The following is a 17,387-nucleotide window of genomic DNA, read 5'->3' as shown; positions in this document are numbered from 1 at the left end:
TAAGTCCCTGACCAGGTATGTAAAAGTGTTTCCTCAATAATATGACTCTGAACAAGCAAGCACAATGCAAATAGCAGCACGGATTTGCTTGTAGCTGATGTTGCAGCTGTTGTTGTATGTGTTTGCCTTAGTCCATTGTATGTTTGCTCCACACTTGAAACACCATTATTGAGACAAATAAGACCTTCTGTACGAGATATTTTATCCATTTTAACAGCAAAGAGAAGATTGTTTGTATTTTGTGTGTGTGGTCTCAATAAACAACAAATTCTGAATGGCTCGGATCTGTTGTAACGACACTAAAGTGTGTCCTTTTATTTTTGCAGGTATGGAATCTATTATGTCAAGTGCGCTCAATATATGACTGTAGGCCAAGTGTGTACATTCCCATTATATTAAGTTCCAGCAAGTGACAGTCACAGCACAGCCAGTCTTTGTTTGCTGAACAGAATAAATCAATTCAGTCCTTGATGATTTGTACAGGAATGTCATATGCAGAGATGCGCAGATAAAGGGGGTCACAATTAACCATAGCACCGCACTGATAGGACAGGAGGTCATGACACTGGAAACTTCCACACAACTCACAGGCAGGGGCACCCTGGGTAACACAACGAAAACAGCGCGAACACGCACACACACGCGCAGAGGACGCGGATGTGAGCAGGACTGCACCGTTCGTTTTCCGTCGTGCGCCCGAACAAACGCAGCCGGCGAAGCGATGCTTTAATGCGTTGCAGATTTGTGATACCTTGTAAAGTACCACGTCAATTTCTTGAAACAATAACACTATAAAAATTATGCGTGTGGGAGTGCGATGCAGGATATGGCCACCCTTGCATCAATGTTATTGTTGTTTACTTACAGGCAGCCTACCGTGATGGTGCGCCTGCACACACGCTACGCGCATGACACCAGACTTGAAAGCGTAAAACACGCTAGTGACATGCCCCAGCGATCGAAAGGCTATCTTGATCGTTGCAATTCACCACACAGGCCGCACAGCAAACGATAAACAAGCGATGGTCCATGGAGGTGCACTTATTATACGCGACCACAATCAACGACCGAACACAAAAGTACAAGGATCGCCACCACGAGAATACGTACTCCTGCCTCTTCTATAACATGGCAAACGCGCTCTTTGTACATTGTTTTAGCGATCATATTAACAAACACAAAGGCAGGCTTAACCGCCGGCTACCCACACACCATCCCGCAACCACCTGTAGCAGCGCCAGCGCCGCCTGATTTTGTTTATCAACCTCGTAACAAAAAAGAAAAAGAAAGAACGAAAAACGGCCGTCATCCTCTTCGCGGCTCTTCCGTCGTCTGCTAATTTATCCCTCCCCTCAACCATCCTGTGACAATGTGAATAATGCGCATGCGTTGTGGTCAAAGGGCTTCAGAGCCGGAGAGATCACGTGATCAACTTAAACCAGACGTCACTAAACCAGTGGCTAAGTGTGACTGGTGAATACGGGCAATGGAGTTCGAGATTGAGAAGTGCGGCATATACAAAGAGGTCCTCAGAGCGAAAATTCGGGGGAGGGGGGCAGAGCCACCGTGAAAACTCACTGATCTCTATGTATAAAGGCTGTATCGCGCATAGGAGAGGGGCTCGTGGGACAGAGGTGCGGCAACCGGCCGCCATGTTGGAAGGCCCAATGGCGCCGGCTGCTCGCATAGGAAACAATGGGAAGCGATTCGATTTGGAGCATTTGTTACTCTTTAAACGCTCCTCATTGTTGATTAGCACGCATCTTTCTTAGGAATCAGTGTGCTGGTGTATTCCTGCCGTGCTTCGGCGGTGTGTCTGTAGTTTTCATGGTAATTACGTTCTTTGTCTTCTCCGCTTCCTGTACTCCGAATATGGTGTCGTTAGTTACGTGCACGGGAAACATAAAAATAGAGGAATTTGGTGTATGACAACCTATAAATTTAATTCCTTTTGCTTAGAAAGGGTTTGCACTGTTTGTTATTGTAAGGTAGTTTCGTTTGTGTGTGGTTTTCGTTTGTTATTGTGTGGTTCGTTAGGCGCTGTTATGGTTCTCGTTTTGCCTTTTCCATAATCTATTGGCATTCGTATTGTGTTCTACGAGTGTGTTGCAGTTGTTCAGCTGTCGGCGCAGTTCGTTACAGAAATTCGAAGCGCTGTGCACGAAGAGCACATGACGTAACAAGTTCTGCAAGAGTGATTGCACTTGCGAGGTTAACGCCGCAGTTTACTTCCACCCTACCTCACAAACGGCTTGTTTAAAGTGATACCCAGTCAGATTGAATAAAATTACACAGTAACATCACTGCGAACATGACATGTAGAATTTATAAATTAATATTGCAACACTCGACTTCTACGGCCATTAGTCATTGTCATTGATTGTTGAATGCTGTGATTCTTGAGAGCTTCTTTCGTAGTCGTGGTCTGTCATTCACGTTTTCTGTGTGCTCCTTTGCAAGATGGTGAAGTCGAATCTTGCCATAGCAGTTAGCTATAAGCTTTATGAGGCGAATGACGTGGTTTTCTTCTGGAGAGCACTCGAACATGTGCTCGTAGAGGGTAGGGAAAACGTCGTGTCTCAGAGATGTGGACAAGATGTTCTGTAAAACAGCTCTTGTGAGAAGCTGCCCGATCTGAATGGTAGACGGCAAATTTCCGAAATGTGGAGCATTCCTCGAACTAGTTTTTCTGTCACCTTGCATATGGCAACGACGCTTTGGGATGGCTTCACAAGCCCACCACGCGATTTGCGGTGGAGTAGGGTACTGCTTGAAGGGTCTGTCAGGGCATCAATGCAGTCAGCGCAGGAGAGGCGTCTCCTTGTTACTGACTTCACTACGTACCCTGCAATGTACACGACGACATCCTCAACAAAGGCAGAGAGTTGCCCAGCGCCTGGTGCTTTGCATAGTCGTGGTCTCCACCTTTACTTGTAGAGGTGCCAAAATATCGAGAGGCTTGGATATCAAGCTCATCAAGGGAGGTGGCTTCTGATGCTGCTGCAGTTGTCACTGTAAGTATATGTGTGCTGTTTTGAGCTGTACAATTGCCTCCTGCTGATGGCTCTATTTGGTGGTGTACAAGCAGTCTTTTGTATCCAGCCATGAGGTGTCCTGCAGTAGGATTATTGCTCCACCCACCTCTGCCTCTTAGTGCACAGAAGAAAAGCTGAAGGTGATCTAGTGAAAGCTTGTAGGTAAGCATGTACTTCAAGTGTGGATTTTCGCCAGAGAGAAGGCAAGTGCAGAGACTTTGAAGGCTTCTCATGTTGATCAAGAATACAAGGAATCCTGTTTTTCTTGCAGATTCTAGAACTAGCTTCCCAAATCCATCTTTTAGAGCGGTTATATAACCATCGATGTCATTAAAGAATGACATCCAAAGGTGGCGGGTTGCGTATCGGATTGATGCCTTGAAGTTCTTTGCCAGAGGATTGCGAGAGTTCAGGATGTCGAAAAGACGGTCGAACCTTCTGAGGAAGTTCACTGCAGCTTCGCACCCTTGAACGCTTGCAATGTTTAGGTATTGATCACAGAATTCCAGCGCCTCTGCGATGCTTGCATTGAGTGTCTGGGCAGCCAAGTTGACTTTCATCTTTTGGCTGCTCCAATCAATGTGTACAGCCCTGAGTTTGTTGCCTGCCCGCAACTCTTCTGTCTTTTGGAGCTCCTGGAGGCGTACAATGAAGCTCCACTTTATCTGCCCTCCATTGCTATCTTGGAGGGCTTGCATGGTCCCAAAAGCATTGCGCACAAGCTTGAGCATGTGGCAGGCATCAAGTATGATGTGAACCCTCCAAAAAGAATCTGACGGGTGTGGAAACCACGGCCTGAGGGAGGGGGCAGAATGTCTGCACAAAGCTCTCGAAACATTGTGAGATTCGAGCCCAAACCATCACTCACGACAGCAGCTTCTAGAATGCCAGTCTCATGTAGTTTCTGTAGACAGAGAGTTAAGAGATTTGCCTTCTCTTGTCCACTCGAACTGTTGATAAAGAAGTATGCGCTCGGCACTTTCCAACTGCTGTCCATGGCTGTCCATAAAACTGGAGAGTGAGCGCAAAGCTACGCAGTGACTGGGGATACTGCCCTCGGCTTACTTTTTCCACCTTTGTTCTGCAGGGTGAGCTGTACTAAATCTAGCTACACATCAGACAAGGTGCCACGAAGCATCTCAGTGCATTGACTTGATACGAGAGATTTCTTCTCGAGATCTTCTATAACACTCTCCGCAGTGAGTACCTTTTTCTTCAGTCTTCGGGCATTTTCTTCAGAGCATTTCAGCTTCTTTTTCACGTTGTCCAGTGCTTCAACTGTGATGTCTATCTTCCTTTTTAAGGTCCGTGGACTCTCTCGCACTGTGTATGTGTGGTCAGCAGCAAGGTTATGTGAGGATCGGACTGGCTGAGGTGACAAGACCCCAGGACCTGCAGCCCACGGTAGTCCTGGCTGTGAAATCTCATGGTTGACGTCCTGCTCTACCTCTATGTTATGTCTTGTTGGAGGTGGTTTTCTTGGCTGTACCCTCTGTGATGGAAAGATTAATTAATTATTTTTAGAAGCTGTTGTTCATGTTGGATAAGTGACAACATTTGTTAAATTCAGCATTTATTTCCACATTTGTTGCACATGCCAGGAACTGAGGTCATGATGGAGGTCCGTGGGCACTGCAGTGAAAACCTAGAAATTATTATTGTTCCTTCATTATTATTTATTTATTTATTTATTTTTGCATTGCATGAGAAATACCTAACGAGCTAGTATGTCGAAAGAAGTGACAGGGCGCTGACAAGCTAGTATGTATTGGTTCCTACAAGCTCGAATATTACGCCACAGGACCCTGACCTTATACTAAGACTGTTTGAATAATCAAATCAGGGACATGACTCTGCATTTCTCGGTAGTGAATGTAAAATTACATTGCGAATAGCCATAAAAGCAAAAAGTAGTAGTATCAGTTCAGTCCAGCAAGTGCAATGTGAGTTCGCAAAAAAAAAAAAAAAAGAAGTCTTACAAGTCTCCATGACTTTACACCCAGAGCACAGTGCACAAATTCAGAGCTGTTGTGATCACCACCAGCTAAAATTGAGAAGTTGTGGAACCTCAATATAACAGAATTTTGTTAGCAAGCTATTTCTTGCATTGTCATGGGCCTTAAAGATGATGACAGAAAGCCTAGCAGGGAATGTAAATTATTTTGTACCATAAATTTTGTCGCATAAGTTTTGTTGTGTCATGTATGTTGACTGATGTTTCACTTCTGAAGACTTGTATACTGAGCTTGTTGGATCAACTACCACATTCAGAACTGCTGCACATTGCACAGGTACCCCACATCTCCACAGGTTCCCAAGCAAATCCTAATGTGTTACTGTTGTGTTTACTTTCAGGAGGTGCTGTGGAAAGTCAAACTTTGTAGGCACAGCATCACCCTTGAGTCGCGCAGTTTGCCCTGTACGATCGAAACAGGCCTCCTCAAAGTGTCTGCTGCAGAGCACCGAAGATTTAGATAGGGCCCAATTTTTGCGATGCATCTTCTGCACCCACTTCTTCAGCACGGCTGGGCGACTGTGAGGGAACCTGTATAGCACAAGCACATTGTGTAGAAAATACATAAATAGAGCAGCCAAATATAATTCCTTAGTACCTAATGGCACTAGCGAAGTAGCAGTGCGAGCAAGCGCGAGTGTTACATACATGGGATACGAAGAAACACTGTTTTTCCTCAAAATAAATAGCTTACCTGTGAAAAGTTAACCCCTTTCGTCTGTCCGTGCGTGAAGTGCACTGAAAACTGCAACAAGCTGGCATGATATGCCCTCTAATTTAAAGGAAACAAAAAAATCGCGGGCAGTCGCGCTTAACTAAATGCAGAGGACAGTACGTGTTGGGCCCACCAATAGGGCGGCCGGTGACCACGCTCTGGCGCAGCCTTTGCGCGATCCAGCCATATACTATAGAGATCAGTGTGAAAACTCGAGGAGCGGTGGACTGTTCCCTCTTCCCCCACATTCCGATTTATACCGATACTAAACAGGAGCAGCTTTCCAAGCTAGGGCTCCGGAACGAATCGACAACAGTAAAAAACGATAAAGAAAAAAAAAGAAAGAAAAGAGAGGAAGGAAGCAGAAAAAAAGGTATATTCGCTTGAACCGCGACGGGACAAAAACCACTGCAAACACGTTTTTCTTATGCCGGCCATCGGCGTTTATAAGCCTTTCTGAACCCTGATGTGGATTGCAGGCCCAAACAATGACAAATGAGCAAGCATGCATCCTCTCTGCTCACTTTTTGGTGTTTTACGTCATTTGAAGTGGAAATTGTTGCGCCCCACCACTAGCGCCACATTCGCGTTCACCTAAAATTGCTCCTCTGTTGAACTGTCCTTGTCGGCTCGCATGGCCGCGCCCATGAAATGGAAATCAGCTGTTCTTGTTTTCTGGAGTGTACACCAAACTGTTTACAGTTCAAGGTACAGGTACTTAATCCGAGTGGGAAAGCCCTGGCGGTCTTCCTGTGGATTCGTGGGTGCATCAACGAAGATGGGCATAGTTTTCGGGACGGCTGTGTGTATGACAGCTGATATCTTTCCTCTCGCAAGTGACGTATGCTGTAGGTTAGGGGGTCCGTCATGACACAGTGAGAAATAATGCGACGGACCTGACGGAAAGCACGTTAGCTCGATTCCCGAGTGTTTGTGCGCTGAACTGAACTTTATTTTTTAAAAACAACTTCAATATATTGCAGTTGTAGCGAGATAGTTTCCTTGGTTTTGTCGCATATTGCGTTCACTTCATCTGCTTTTTCTTTTCGCCAAGTGGTGTAACCCCCGCTTTGACTATTGCGGCCTCCCTAAGGCTTATATGTGTCAGTTTTGGAAACACTGGTATTGTTACATGTGACACATTGTAGTGTACTGCAGCCAGCTTTCCAGTTTGACTGATAATTTGCACGGTTACTTCTTTAATATTATTTGAATAACTTTCATCTGATGCTGTACCATTAAATGGGATAGGAATCCATTATGGTTTAGAATTATTTTTCCTTTGCAATGTTCCGACACTAATCTTGGTGACAAGTTGTCTCTCATTAAATTCCTTTTGAGTTGTATTTCACACTGCCTACAGCATAATGTGAGAATAAGCAAATGTATGCTTCACATGTTCTCAGCATCCTCTACATCAGCTGCTCTTGGGTTTAAAATCCAGAAACTACACACGAAAAAAACGAAAACAAATGTAGAACAGACGACACAGCAAAAAATGTGTTGATTGGGATGTGTTATGCTATAATTTTTTTTTGTCTCTCTGGTTCTGCATTTTTGTGAACATGTGCCATGTTGTCGGCACCCTTGCCCTCTTGTCACAAAAACAGCCTCAGACATAAACATGCAGACAAAAAAGTAGAGAACTCCAACTTAACATAACAAGAGGGAACAAAGATGGGGACACAGGAAGCTTCTAGAGTCTTGGCACATACGCGGTGACCCCTCGGTTTGTAACAAAAACCGTGACCCCTCCCCGAACAATACTCCCATCTCCTTAAATAGTGACCGGTTGTGCAATCTATTATTCAGTTTGGCACTGATGATGTCCGTCGCATGACGGACGACACGTCTGAGTAAACCTTGTTATTTTTCTTATGTTAAGTCGGAGTTCTCTACGTTTTTGTCTAGTTATGTCGTCTCACAGCTTTTGGAGTATTTTTGCATAAAGATGCAGGTTGTGAGAGGCACATAAACACTGCTTAATTGCTAACCTGTCTATCACAAGACATGTGAAAGGATTGCCAAATTAAAATTCAATAATACAAAAAAGATTCTGAAATACATAATTCCAATAGAAGGGAGAGTAAATATTGGAATAACAGGTAAAGGTAAAGCACTGAAGTGTTGGCATTCTTCTGATGTGTATGATATATACTTGGTCCCACGTGCATGGTAATGCATATGGGTTCACCTGGGTTAACACACGTGGCCACCACAGCCGACTAGACAGATTTTATGTCTCGCCAGGCTTGGCAGACTTCATCTCTAGTTGTGCTACCCGACCTGCTGGAGATTTTACAGATCATCACGGCGTTCTTTTGTCCCTATCTGGCCTGCTCAATTTTCGATCTGGTGGTTGTTTTTGGCGGCTGAACGTGTCCTTGCTCGAGGATCCCGAAATTAAAAGTGATATGCAAGATTGGCTATCGGAACAGTGTTACGCACCCGATTTTGGGCCAGATCACTGGAAGGCTTTGAAGCAGGGAGCAGCACACCGTCTTCAGTCTCGGGGAAGACAGCGTGCGCGTGAACATCAGCAGTGTAGAGATGCACTCATGCAGGTATTAGCTATTCTTCGCCACCCTGGCTCTCGCAGCCGTGATACTGCCTTTGAGATAGAGGATGTGCAAAGGCGCCTTGCGTCTCTTCGTATGCACTCTTGGCGCAAGTTCGTAGCGCAAAGGAACGTCGAGCGCTGGTGTCCGGAAGCTTATTGCTCCCGCATGCTATTGCGGCGCTATGTGGCAGGAAATCCGGGCTCGAGTATAGCCGAGCTCCGGTCAGCTGACGGCTCACTTCTAACCGGACCTGATGACATTCAAGCAGCGATGCATGAGCATTGCGCGGCCCTTTACGAGGAGTCATCACCCGACGAGCCCGTTATCAACCGAGAGTGCCCACTGCCGGAGGAAAAGATAGAGCATGTAGGCTCGGGGCCGCGCACGCAACAAGGGATTCTAGCAACTGTCTCCTCAATGCCGAACGGAAAGTGTCCCGGCGTTGATGGCCTCCCAGTTGAGTTCTACAAACGTTTCTGGCGGGTAATTGGTAACTCCTTGACTCGGGTATTTAATCTATGCTTGTCCCGAGGAATGCTATATTCTAGCATGCAGAGTGGAGTTGTTGCCCTCTTGTGCAAGGACCCGTCCAGAAAACGAGACCCGGATGCATACCGGCCTATCACTCTATTGGCATGCGACTACAAAATCTTAGCCAAGGCACTTCTTTTGCGTGTTTCGCCGCACTTAGAAAAGGTGCTACACCAGTGCCAGGCGTGTTCGGTCCCTGGCAGGTCGTCAGACCTCCACAGGATAGCGCTACGTGATGCCATCCATTGGATAATGTGTTCACGCACAGCAGCACTGGTGGCTTCCTTCGATCATTCGAAGGCATTCGATCGTGTGCGCCACACGTACCTATTTTCAACACTGAGGGCATATGGTTTCGCCGATGGTTGGGTGCGCTTCGTTGAGGTGCTATACAAAGGCGCAAAAAGTGTCGTTTCCGTAGCTGGTGGTCTATCGTCTCCGTTTGACGTTACGTGTGGTGTCCGACAAGGATGCCCTTGCCATCAACCCTCTCCTCGGGAGGCTGTGTTCTCTCTCAGTTATCCTAGGGCTACCTAATAGATGCCCACCGCCTGTGTTTGCGTACGCTGATGATGTCTCCGTCATACTACCGCGCGAGAGTTCCCTAGAGCCAGTGTTGAAAGCGTTTGAAGACTACGGTACAGTTTCTGGGGCAAGATTGAATAGGTCCAAAAGTGTCGCTCTCTTTTTAAATGTTCAGCCAACCTGTGCTGCACCGTTTCAAGTTCCTGTAAGACCTCAGGTTAAAATCCTGGGAGTTGTTTTTGACAGTGCAGGGGTCTCAGCTGTCAACTGGCCTCGAGTATTCAGCCGCTGTAGTGCTGTGCTGCGAGAACTTAAGTTTGTTGAACTGCCGATCACGTTTCGGGCACGGCTGTTAGCAGCATGGTATTACAGTCGCTTGTGGTTTTTAGAGGCTGTTTCATCCCCGCCAGCGGTAATACAAGCAGCTATCACACGACGCGCGTTCCGCTTTCTGTGGGGCGGATCCGTTGTATGTGTCTGTAGGTCTCAACTCCACGGAAGCCGTGATCACCGGCTTGGGAGTACCGGCTGTGCCAGAAAAGTGCTTGGCGCTTCAATAGCGTACTCTCTTTGAGGTGGTTCCTCGAAAGTCCCGAGCTTCGTCCCAGGGCGGAAGTACTCCCTGCTTATTTTTGTGCTTGTGTTGCTGTCGTGCGGCGCTTGCGTGTCGAATGCCCAGATGAAGACATTTCCTTGTGGAGCGTCCGTGATTTCTACGCCGCCTACAGGGAAATGCGACCGGGTCCCGCAAGGCCAGCAGTGCCAACGAAATTCGCCTGGCGGCGTATCACTGCTGGCTGGCTTGATGCACGGCACGCTAGTCTCCAGTGGAAGCTGGCCCATGGTGTCCTCCCACTGCGTGAACGTTTGCACCGTTTTCGGATATGTCGCACGGACGGTTGTCCGTCTTGTGGGATGTCTAGACAGCAGAACATTGTTTTTTGCGATGCCATATTCCACTTTTACTGTGGAGTAGGGCTGCGCAAATATGTGGGCTCCCAGCAGTTGGTTGGGCCACCGGAAGGTGCCTGGAGCCGTTGCCGGACGCACGCGCAGAGCGGAAGCAACTAGCATTGCTGATTTCGGAAATTAACTTCCAAATTTGGATTCGCCGGTGCCGGCTGTCCTTTGGTGGCCCAGATGTTGGGAGCATGGCTATTTTTCGGGCAGTGAGAGCCTGCTGCGTGCACATATCATCCGTGAGCAGTCATTATTTGGGTCTGTGGAGTGCTGTCGCCGCTGGCTTACAGCGACTCGGCTCTTTGATCATGATCAAGGTGAGTGGCATATCAAGTTCTAGTAAGCCCACTAGGACTGTACTGCACCCCCGTAGCGACTCTTCCGGAGTTTCAGGATTGTTCGCAGGGTATGGCACGTACAAAAAGCAATCTCCCTTTGGAGCGTTGTTATCTGGTATGTAAGATAGAGTTTGTGTAAAAGAGGCTACCTCCATAGGTAGTTATCTTGCTTGATGACAATACACACAGTTTGTGCGTGTGCAAGTTTTCCCTCCCATTTGTGTTTGTTTATTCATATCTTTGTGTGTGTGTGTGATTTGGAGTGGAATGGAGTGGAGTGGGACTTTACATATAATTTGTGGACCACTAGTCATTTTTTGAAACAATAAAGTTATATTTTCAAATACATGACAGCGTTCTCATTGCTGCATGCATTGGGATCTGGCACACCACATTTAGGGTTCCATATACAGAGTGGATACAAGCGTGAATGGTTCCTGTATACAGCTTCTATACAATATGCTCTCCAACTCCTACATAATATTGTTTCTATAAAATATCGTTTCCAGCTTCTATTCAGATTTGGTATCCAGTTTGTATCTGTTTCTATCACCAATTATTGAAAGTAACCACATTGAAGCCAGATAAATGCTGTATACACTCTCTATTCAGGATTAATGCTCTCAGTCTATGTTCTTGTTTACAAACTCTATACAATCTAGAAAACTTTTTTCATAAGGGAGGGGGTCATTAGGACAAGAGTAGCTTGATGGGCTTGTTGGTACATGACTGTATGTCACATGTGTTTGTCTGTGACTGTTTGTGACATGATCTGTTTGTATGTCTTCTTGTGTCTTCGTCCTTGTTGCGACTGCTCCTCGTTCTCTGAGTCATTAGGACAGCAGTTGTTGACATCGAACTTTGGGGGGTTCCGCAGAGTAGCACGCGGGAGACAAAAATTTAGGCGGCCTAACAGAAAAGGGGAATCAAATATTGAGTGCACACGTTTATAAGGAAACATCATGTCATGAATGTGGCGGCGGTTAACAAGGGGAACATGCCCAAGAATTAGGGACAAAACGTAAAGCAGGCTTCACCTAAAACGGCTCCCATAGAGCCTGTGTATTCTGGAACGAAAAGCGCGTGCTACATATTCTGCTGGCAGCGCTTTGCATTCGTCCTCTAATAGTATCTTGCCTCTGCCAGGACAAAACTTTTGAGCATTTTTTGGGCATGAATAGTGGCATCTTCAAGGTTCCATTCGGGTTCCAAATTTTGAATCTGTAAAGGGGCCTTCCATCGCCGCACGAACGCGTTGCGGCGAAGCCTACGTTCAAGGCCACACGCACCCACAGGTTTGGGAAATGGCTCGCCGCAGAAGAGACTACAACAGATAAAGAAGACAAACAAGAAATAACAATACGAGGAGCAAAGATTTGTGTGTTACATCCGTGGTAAGGGTATAGGATATAAACAACTAAAAACTTGACAGCAGTTAGGAGAACTAACATCGATGAGGTTGTAATAAAGAGCGAACGTGTATACATTATGGCTGTTACTAAGTCTGTTGGCATCATCTGCTAAACTGTGAGCAATCAAACAAAACATAAAATAAAGGTGTGGTCGGAGTGAACGGCACAACAAAGACAACAATAAATGATGACGATGAGATGGGGTGTTTCACCGCGGAGATGCGTACCCTACCCCACTGCACGTGGAACATTATGTGAAGATGATGAAGGAAGGATGAAAACACAAGAAAGAACTAAAATGACAGAAAATGGACCAACGACAGCTTAAGACGACATGTACTACTTTGCACAGGAAAATGTGATATCTGAGGTTCTACGATATGCCAAGGTTGTCAAACCAAGTTTATCGAGGATAGGTTCATAATTATAGACACCAATGTGTCGGTCATAGAGAATGTCAATGACCCCAAGGGATTCAATGTTGTCATTCGGTCAATCTCTTATCTTTGAAAATTAGTGAAGCTAATACCATTTTAGTTAGCCATCGAACACTGATGAGACCGGCTAGGAAAGATATCCGAGAGGCCAGGTATGTTAGGCGCCCAAACGGCACGTCCGGGGCTCTCATAAATTTTTAATAACTGTGGCACCTAACAAAGGACAACCTGTATATCCTCATGTGTTTCCATACTGACTCCCGGAAGAATTCGAGGCTCGTTCGAGTAGACCGAATGTACAATCGTACTTATGAAATAGCGCACAAAAAAAAAGGAAACTTAAAAAATGACATGGTTGCAAAATTTGAGACATACACAAATAAAAGATTTGACTAAAATTGACTAACGAACAAACATTCAGTTTGATTGTAGAAACAAGGTATTTTGAGGCACGACAGATCTATAAGTTGAGTGAATGTTGGCGTGGATATGTCACGGTGACGTAGATGGTGTCGTCTAGACGAAAAAAATGCTGATGGCTTGAAGGCTCGGCAGTGCAGAGAACCTACGGATACGCATGTAAGATGAGGGAAGTAGGACAACCATGCACGCACACGCATGACGCTGAACTATAAAACCGATCTGTATATTCCGAAACTCCGAGTGGCTGAACACACCGTTTGTATAGACTGCCGGTTTCGTTTCTTCTTTCTCGCTCTCTCCTTTTTCCTTTTCCTTTTCTTTCTTTTTTTTTGGGGGGGGGGGCTTATTAATACCTGAAGACAATTTATGATACGGCTATAGGATGTCAGGCTTCCTCGCGAACGCAGGGCCTCTCCAGCGAGGAAAGCGCAAACGCGGTCACGTGGCCGGTTTGTATTACAACACATTATTCTGCTCTCTTCTGACCACAATAATGCTCGTTGCCTTGTCAATGTCATCTGCATTTTTTAGACACTGTAGATATGTCGTTCACCTCGAAACTACAAAAAAAGTTAAGAAATCATGACTTTCTGCTGTTTTTGTTTGATTTGCGATTATCTGGCGACTTTCTGTTGTAGTCATCTCTCAAAATCTCTCAAAATAAGCACAATTTCAGACAACGAAAAAAAAATAGAAAAGTAAAGAAAATATATCGTTCTGCTTTCCTGTCTTTTATTTTCCATACTTAATACAGCTAACGCCGTAGTGGCTCAAATCTATCCCTACTGCAGCCTAATGCCGCCTGCTTTTCGACGGCCGTACTCCTGGCTTTTGTTTTCGTCGGTGATAGGGGGTTCTAGCAGGTGTGCTGTCTTATCAGCGTAGTTCTTCTGAAGATTTACAATCTTGATCCAGACGTACATGCTCGCGCTTTCAGCAGACTGCTTGGGACTGTGTTGTTCGCTATCGCGTCTTTTTTCATTCGATCATCTTTGTTTCTGTAGGTGTGAAGAAAAGTTTAATGACCGGTTGATAAGCAACTGCGTGCACCACGTACAAGTCAGTTGTGTAGCATCGATTGCTAATACGTATGAGTTGAATAAATATGAATGAAGCACGATGAACATTTGATTTACACGTAAGAGTTAGTGACGTCTTCATGTTGGGAAAAACTTCGCATGGTTGCATATGCGATCACGATGTCCTCCTTTTAACGTTGAAGCCAAAATAATCGGGGGCACTCCAAGCCACGTTACTCAAGCTGTGACGCAACATTTGCCTCAGCTTGCCGTCGTCTGGATCTTTGGACGTCGTTCCCGATTTCCGTTCTTAGCTCACCTCGCGTCATAGAGTCCACATCTAACATGCGTAACACGCGCTGGTTGAGTTCGACACTTATACGTAGCCTCTTTCCGCGGCGTGATGCGAAAAAACATGTATATACGGGGTCACGCGCTACTGTCCGTACCTCTTGCATTTGTTTCCCAGATCTAGAAACATAGTTAGGACGTTTAACGTCTCCAGACGCAGATCTTTCCCTGCAGTGTCTTGCTCAATTCTTTTACCACACCTCTGAAAAGACCCCATAACTGTGTTAGTTCATCTCTGGTGTCCGAGGACAGGGCTGGGGTCGCAAGGCGTGGTAGACTCTCAAGAAGTAAATCGTCATTCTTCCCTGTTAATGATGTGAATTTAGCAACTTCCGTTTTGCTGTCAGTGAGCAGTCTGACGTTCGCGCGAGCATGTACGTCTGGATCAAGATTGTAAATCTTCAGAAGAACTACGCTGATAAGATAGCACACCTGCTAAAACCCCCTCCACTGACGAAAACAAAAGCCAGGAGTACGGCTGTCGAAAAGCAGGCGGCATTAGGCTGCAGTAGGGATAGATTTGAGCCACTAAAATTGTTTGGCATCGGTAATGGAATGCATATAAGCTCTTGAATTAACGATCCTCTTAGGTATTATTATGATAATCAATTTTGTGAAACAAACACTCACAAGTTATTATTCGGCCAGTGGAAAGCAGACGCAGATGTACGGCAACATGAAAAACTCAGTGCGGCCCCCCCCCCCACCCATTGTTCTCTATAGAACCCCGCTTCATCGTCCCTGATGTTTTGCACATGAAGATACGAATAGTCGAGCAGCTTCTTGAAAACCTGCTCTGGAAATGCAGGACGTAGACACTGCTAATAGAGTGCGCGATCCAAAAGGAAAAGACACGTCCGTGAGAAAACTGGTGGACATTATAAAGGAAACTGGCGCGAACGTCAGACTGCTCACTGACAGCAAAACGGAAGTTGCTAAATTCACATCATTAACAGGAAAGGATGTCGATTTACTTCTTGATAATCTAACACGCCTTGTGACTGCAGTCCTTTCCTCAGACACCAGAGATGAACTAGTGCACTTGTGGGATCTTTTTAGACGTGTGGTAAAAGAATTTGAGCAAGATACCGCAGGGAAAGATCTGCGTCAGGAGCAGGAGACGTTAAACGTTTTAACTATGTTTCTAGATCTGGGAAACAAATGCAAGTGGTACGGACAGTAGAGCGTGACCCCGTATATACATGTTTTTTCGCATTACGCCGCGATGAGCCACATGCAGCAGCGCTGACTAGGATGGCCTTCTAGCCAAGGACTAAAAAAGAAAAATTGTGTCTTAGAGAACCTACATCAGCGGCGAACAAACAAATGGGACGCAGCATGGGATGGGCTAAAATATGTTAAAGGATAGAAGAAAATTCATCTGTTTTGTTTGATTGCTCACAGTTTAGCAGATGATGCCAACAGACTTCGTAACAGCCATAATGTATACACGTTCGCTCTTTATTACAACCTCATCGATGTTAGTTCTCCTAACTGCTGTCAAGTTTTTAGTTGTTTATATCCTATACCCTTACCACGTGATGTAACACACAAATCTTTGCTCCTCGTATTGTTATTTCTTGTTTGTCTTCTTTATCTGTTGTAGTCTCTTCTGCGGCGAGCCATTTCCCAAACCTGTGGGTGCGTGTGGTCTTGAACGTAGGCTTCGCCGCAACGCGTTCGTGCGGCGATGGAAGGCCCCTTTACAGATTCAAAATTTGGAACCCGAATGGAACCTTGAAGATGCCACTATTCATGCCCAAAAAATGCTCAAACGTTTTGTCCTGGCAGAGGCAAGATACTATTAGAGAACGAATGCAAAGCGCTGCCAGCAGAATATGTAGCACGCGCTTTTCGTTCCAAAATACACAGGCTCTATGGGAGCCGTTTTAGGTGGAGCCTGCTTTACGTTTTGTCCCTAATTCTTGGGCTTGAAGCTTGTCATAGTCATACGATAAAAATGCGGGGACATTCCGCAAGAAACGCGAATGAATAATATGAAGTGCCCCCTTTTGCTCAGCTTCAAGACGTTTGATACCGCTGGCACATAAAGCGTTCCATACTACTGACGCATATTCAAGTCTGGGAAGGACGCAAGCTTTGTAGAGAGTAAGAAATACCGTGTGAGAAGAAAACATCTTACAGCTGTAGGCGAGCAAACAAAGCATACGCAGAGCAGCAGAACGAATTGCTCTCACATGCTCATGAAATTGAAGCTTCGCATGAAAGACAACACCGAGATCACGAATGCCGTCGACTCGGGCTATTTCGCCATCAGAAAACTACTGAAATCGGGTTACTTGAGACTTGCGCGTGAATGAGATAACTTTAGTTTTTGACGTGTTGATTTTGAGGAAATTAGAAGTACACCAAGAAATAACACTGTAAACATCCTCCTGAAGCAGTAAGAAATCAGAAGGCGAGGTTAGGCTTTTCATTATTTTGAAGTCGTCAGCATACTGTAGCATGGTGGAATGTTTAACACAAGATACGAGATCATTAATAAAATATTAAACAGTAGATGTCCGAAATTTGACCCTTTGGGTACACGAGACGTAGAAACATAGGTATCAGAATAGGGTCCGGACACACACAGAGTATAAGCGATGCCGTAAGTACGAGGCAAACAAACATACAAGAGAGTCAGATACACCATATAAACGAAGCTTACGAAGGAGCAGATCATGGTTCATTAAAGGGACAGTCGCATTCTTCGAGGTCAATTTCGAAACTAATGCGAATTCTAATTCCTTGCCGAGCACTGAAATGGGCCCGAAAATACCATTTCGATCCGCGGCGTACTTTTCGCGCAATCCGATGAAAAGGAAACCGGAATCCTTGCGCCCTCGCTCTCTAAAAGTGGGAGCAAACGTCACCCGGATAAAGCCAATCAGCGCGCGCCCTGGGTATTTACCCAGGGCGCGCGCCTGTTTGGCGATCGCGAAGCGAAGGCGAGGGTAGCAAACATGGAGTCTGAAAACGAGAGTGATGTTTCTCTGTCTGGGGGAGATTCTGACGAACATGTAAGCGGTAGCGGCGACGAGTTAATGCTGGATGATGACCCAT

The 17,387-nt window shown here is 45.6% G+C and overlaps 1 protein-coding gene across 1 annotated transcript; it reads right to left on the bottom strand.

The window, feature by feature from the left end:
• Positions 1-4,143: 4,143 nt before the first annotated feature.
• On the bottom strand, positions 4,144-13,874 carry LOC135398438 (THAP domain-containing protein 2-like). Its single transcript, XM_064629841.1, has 3 exons — positions 13,738-13,874; positions 5,385-5,580; positions 4,144-4,527 (listed from the first exon to the last, which is right to left on the bottom strand). Exons 1-3 carry the CDS (start codon positions 13,872-13,874, stop codon positions 4,144-4,146), a joined length of 717 nt encoding a protein of 238 aa, XP_064485911.1.
• Between the last annotated feature and the right edge of the window lie 3,513 nt (positions 13,875-17,387).

The sequence above is a fragment of the Ornithodoros turicata genome, chromosome 6 (genome assembly GCF_037126465.1).
Source record: "Ornithodoros turicata isolate Travis chromosome 6, ASM3712646v1, whole genome shotgun sequence".
NCBI lineage: Eukaryota > Metazoa > Arthropoda > Arachnida > Ixodida > Argasidae > Ornithodoros > Ornithodoros turicata.
This window is presented reverse-complemented; position numbering and strand designations above follow the sequence as displayed.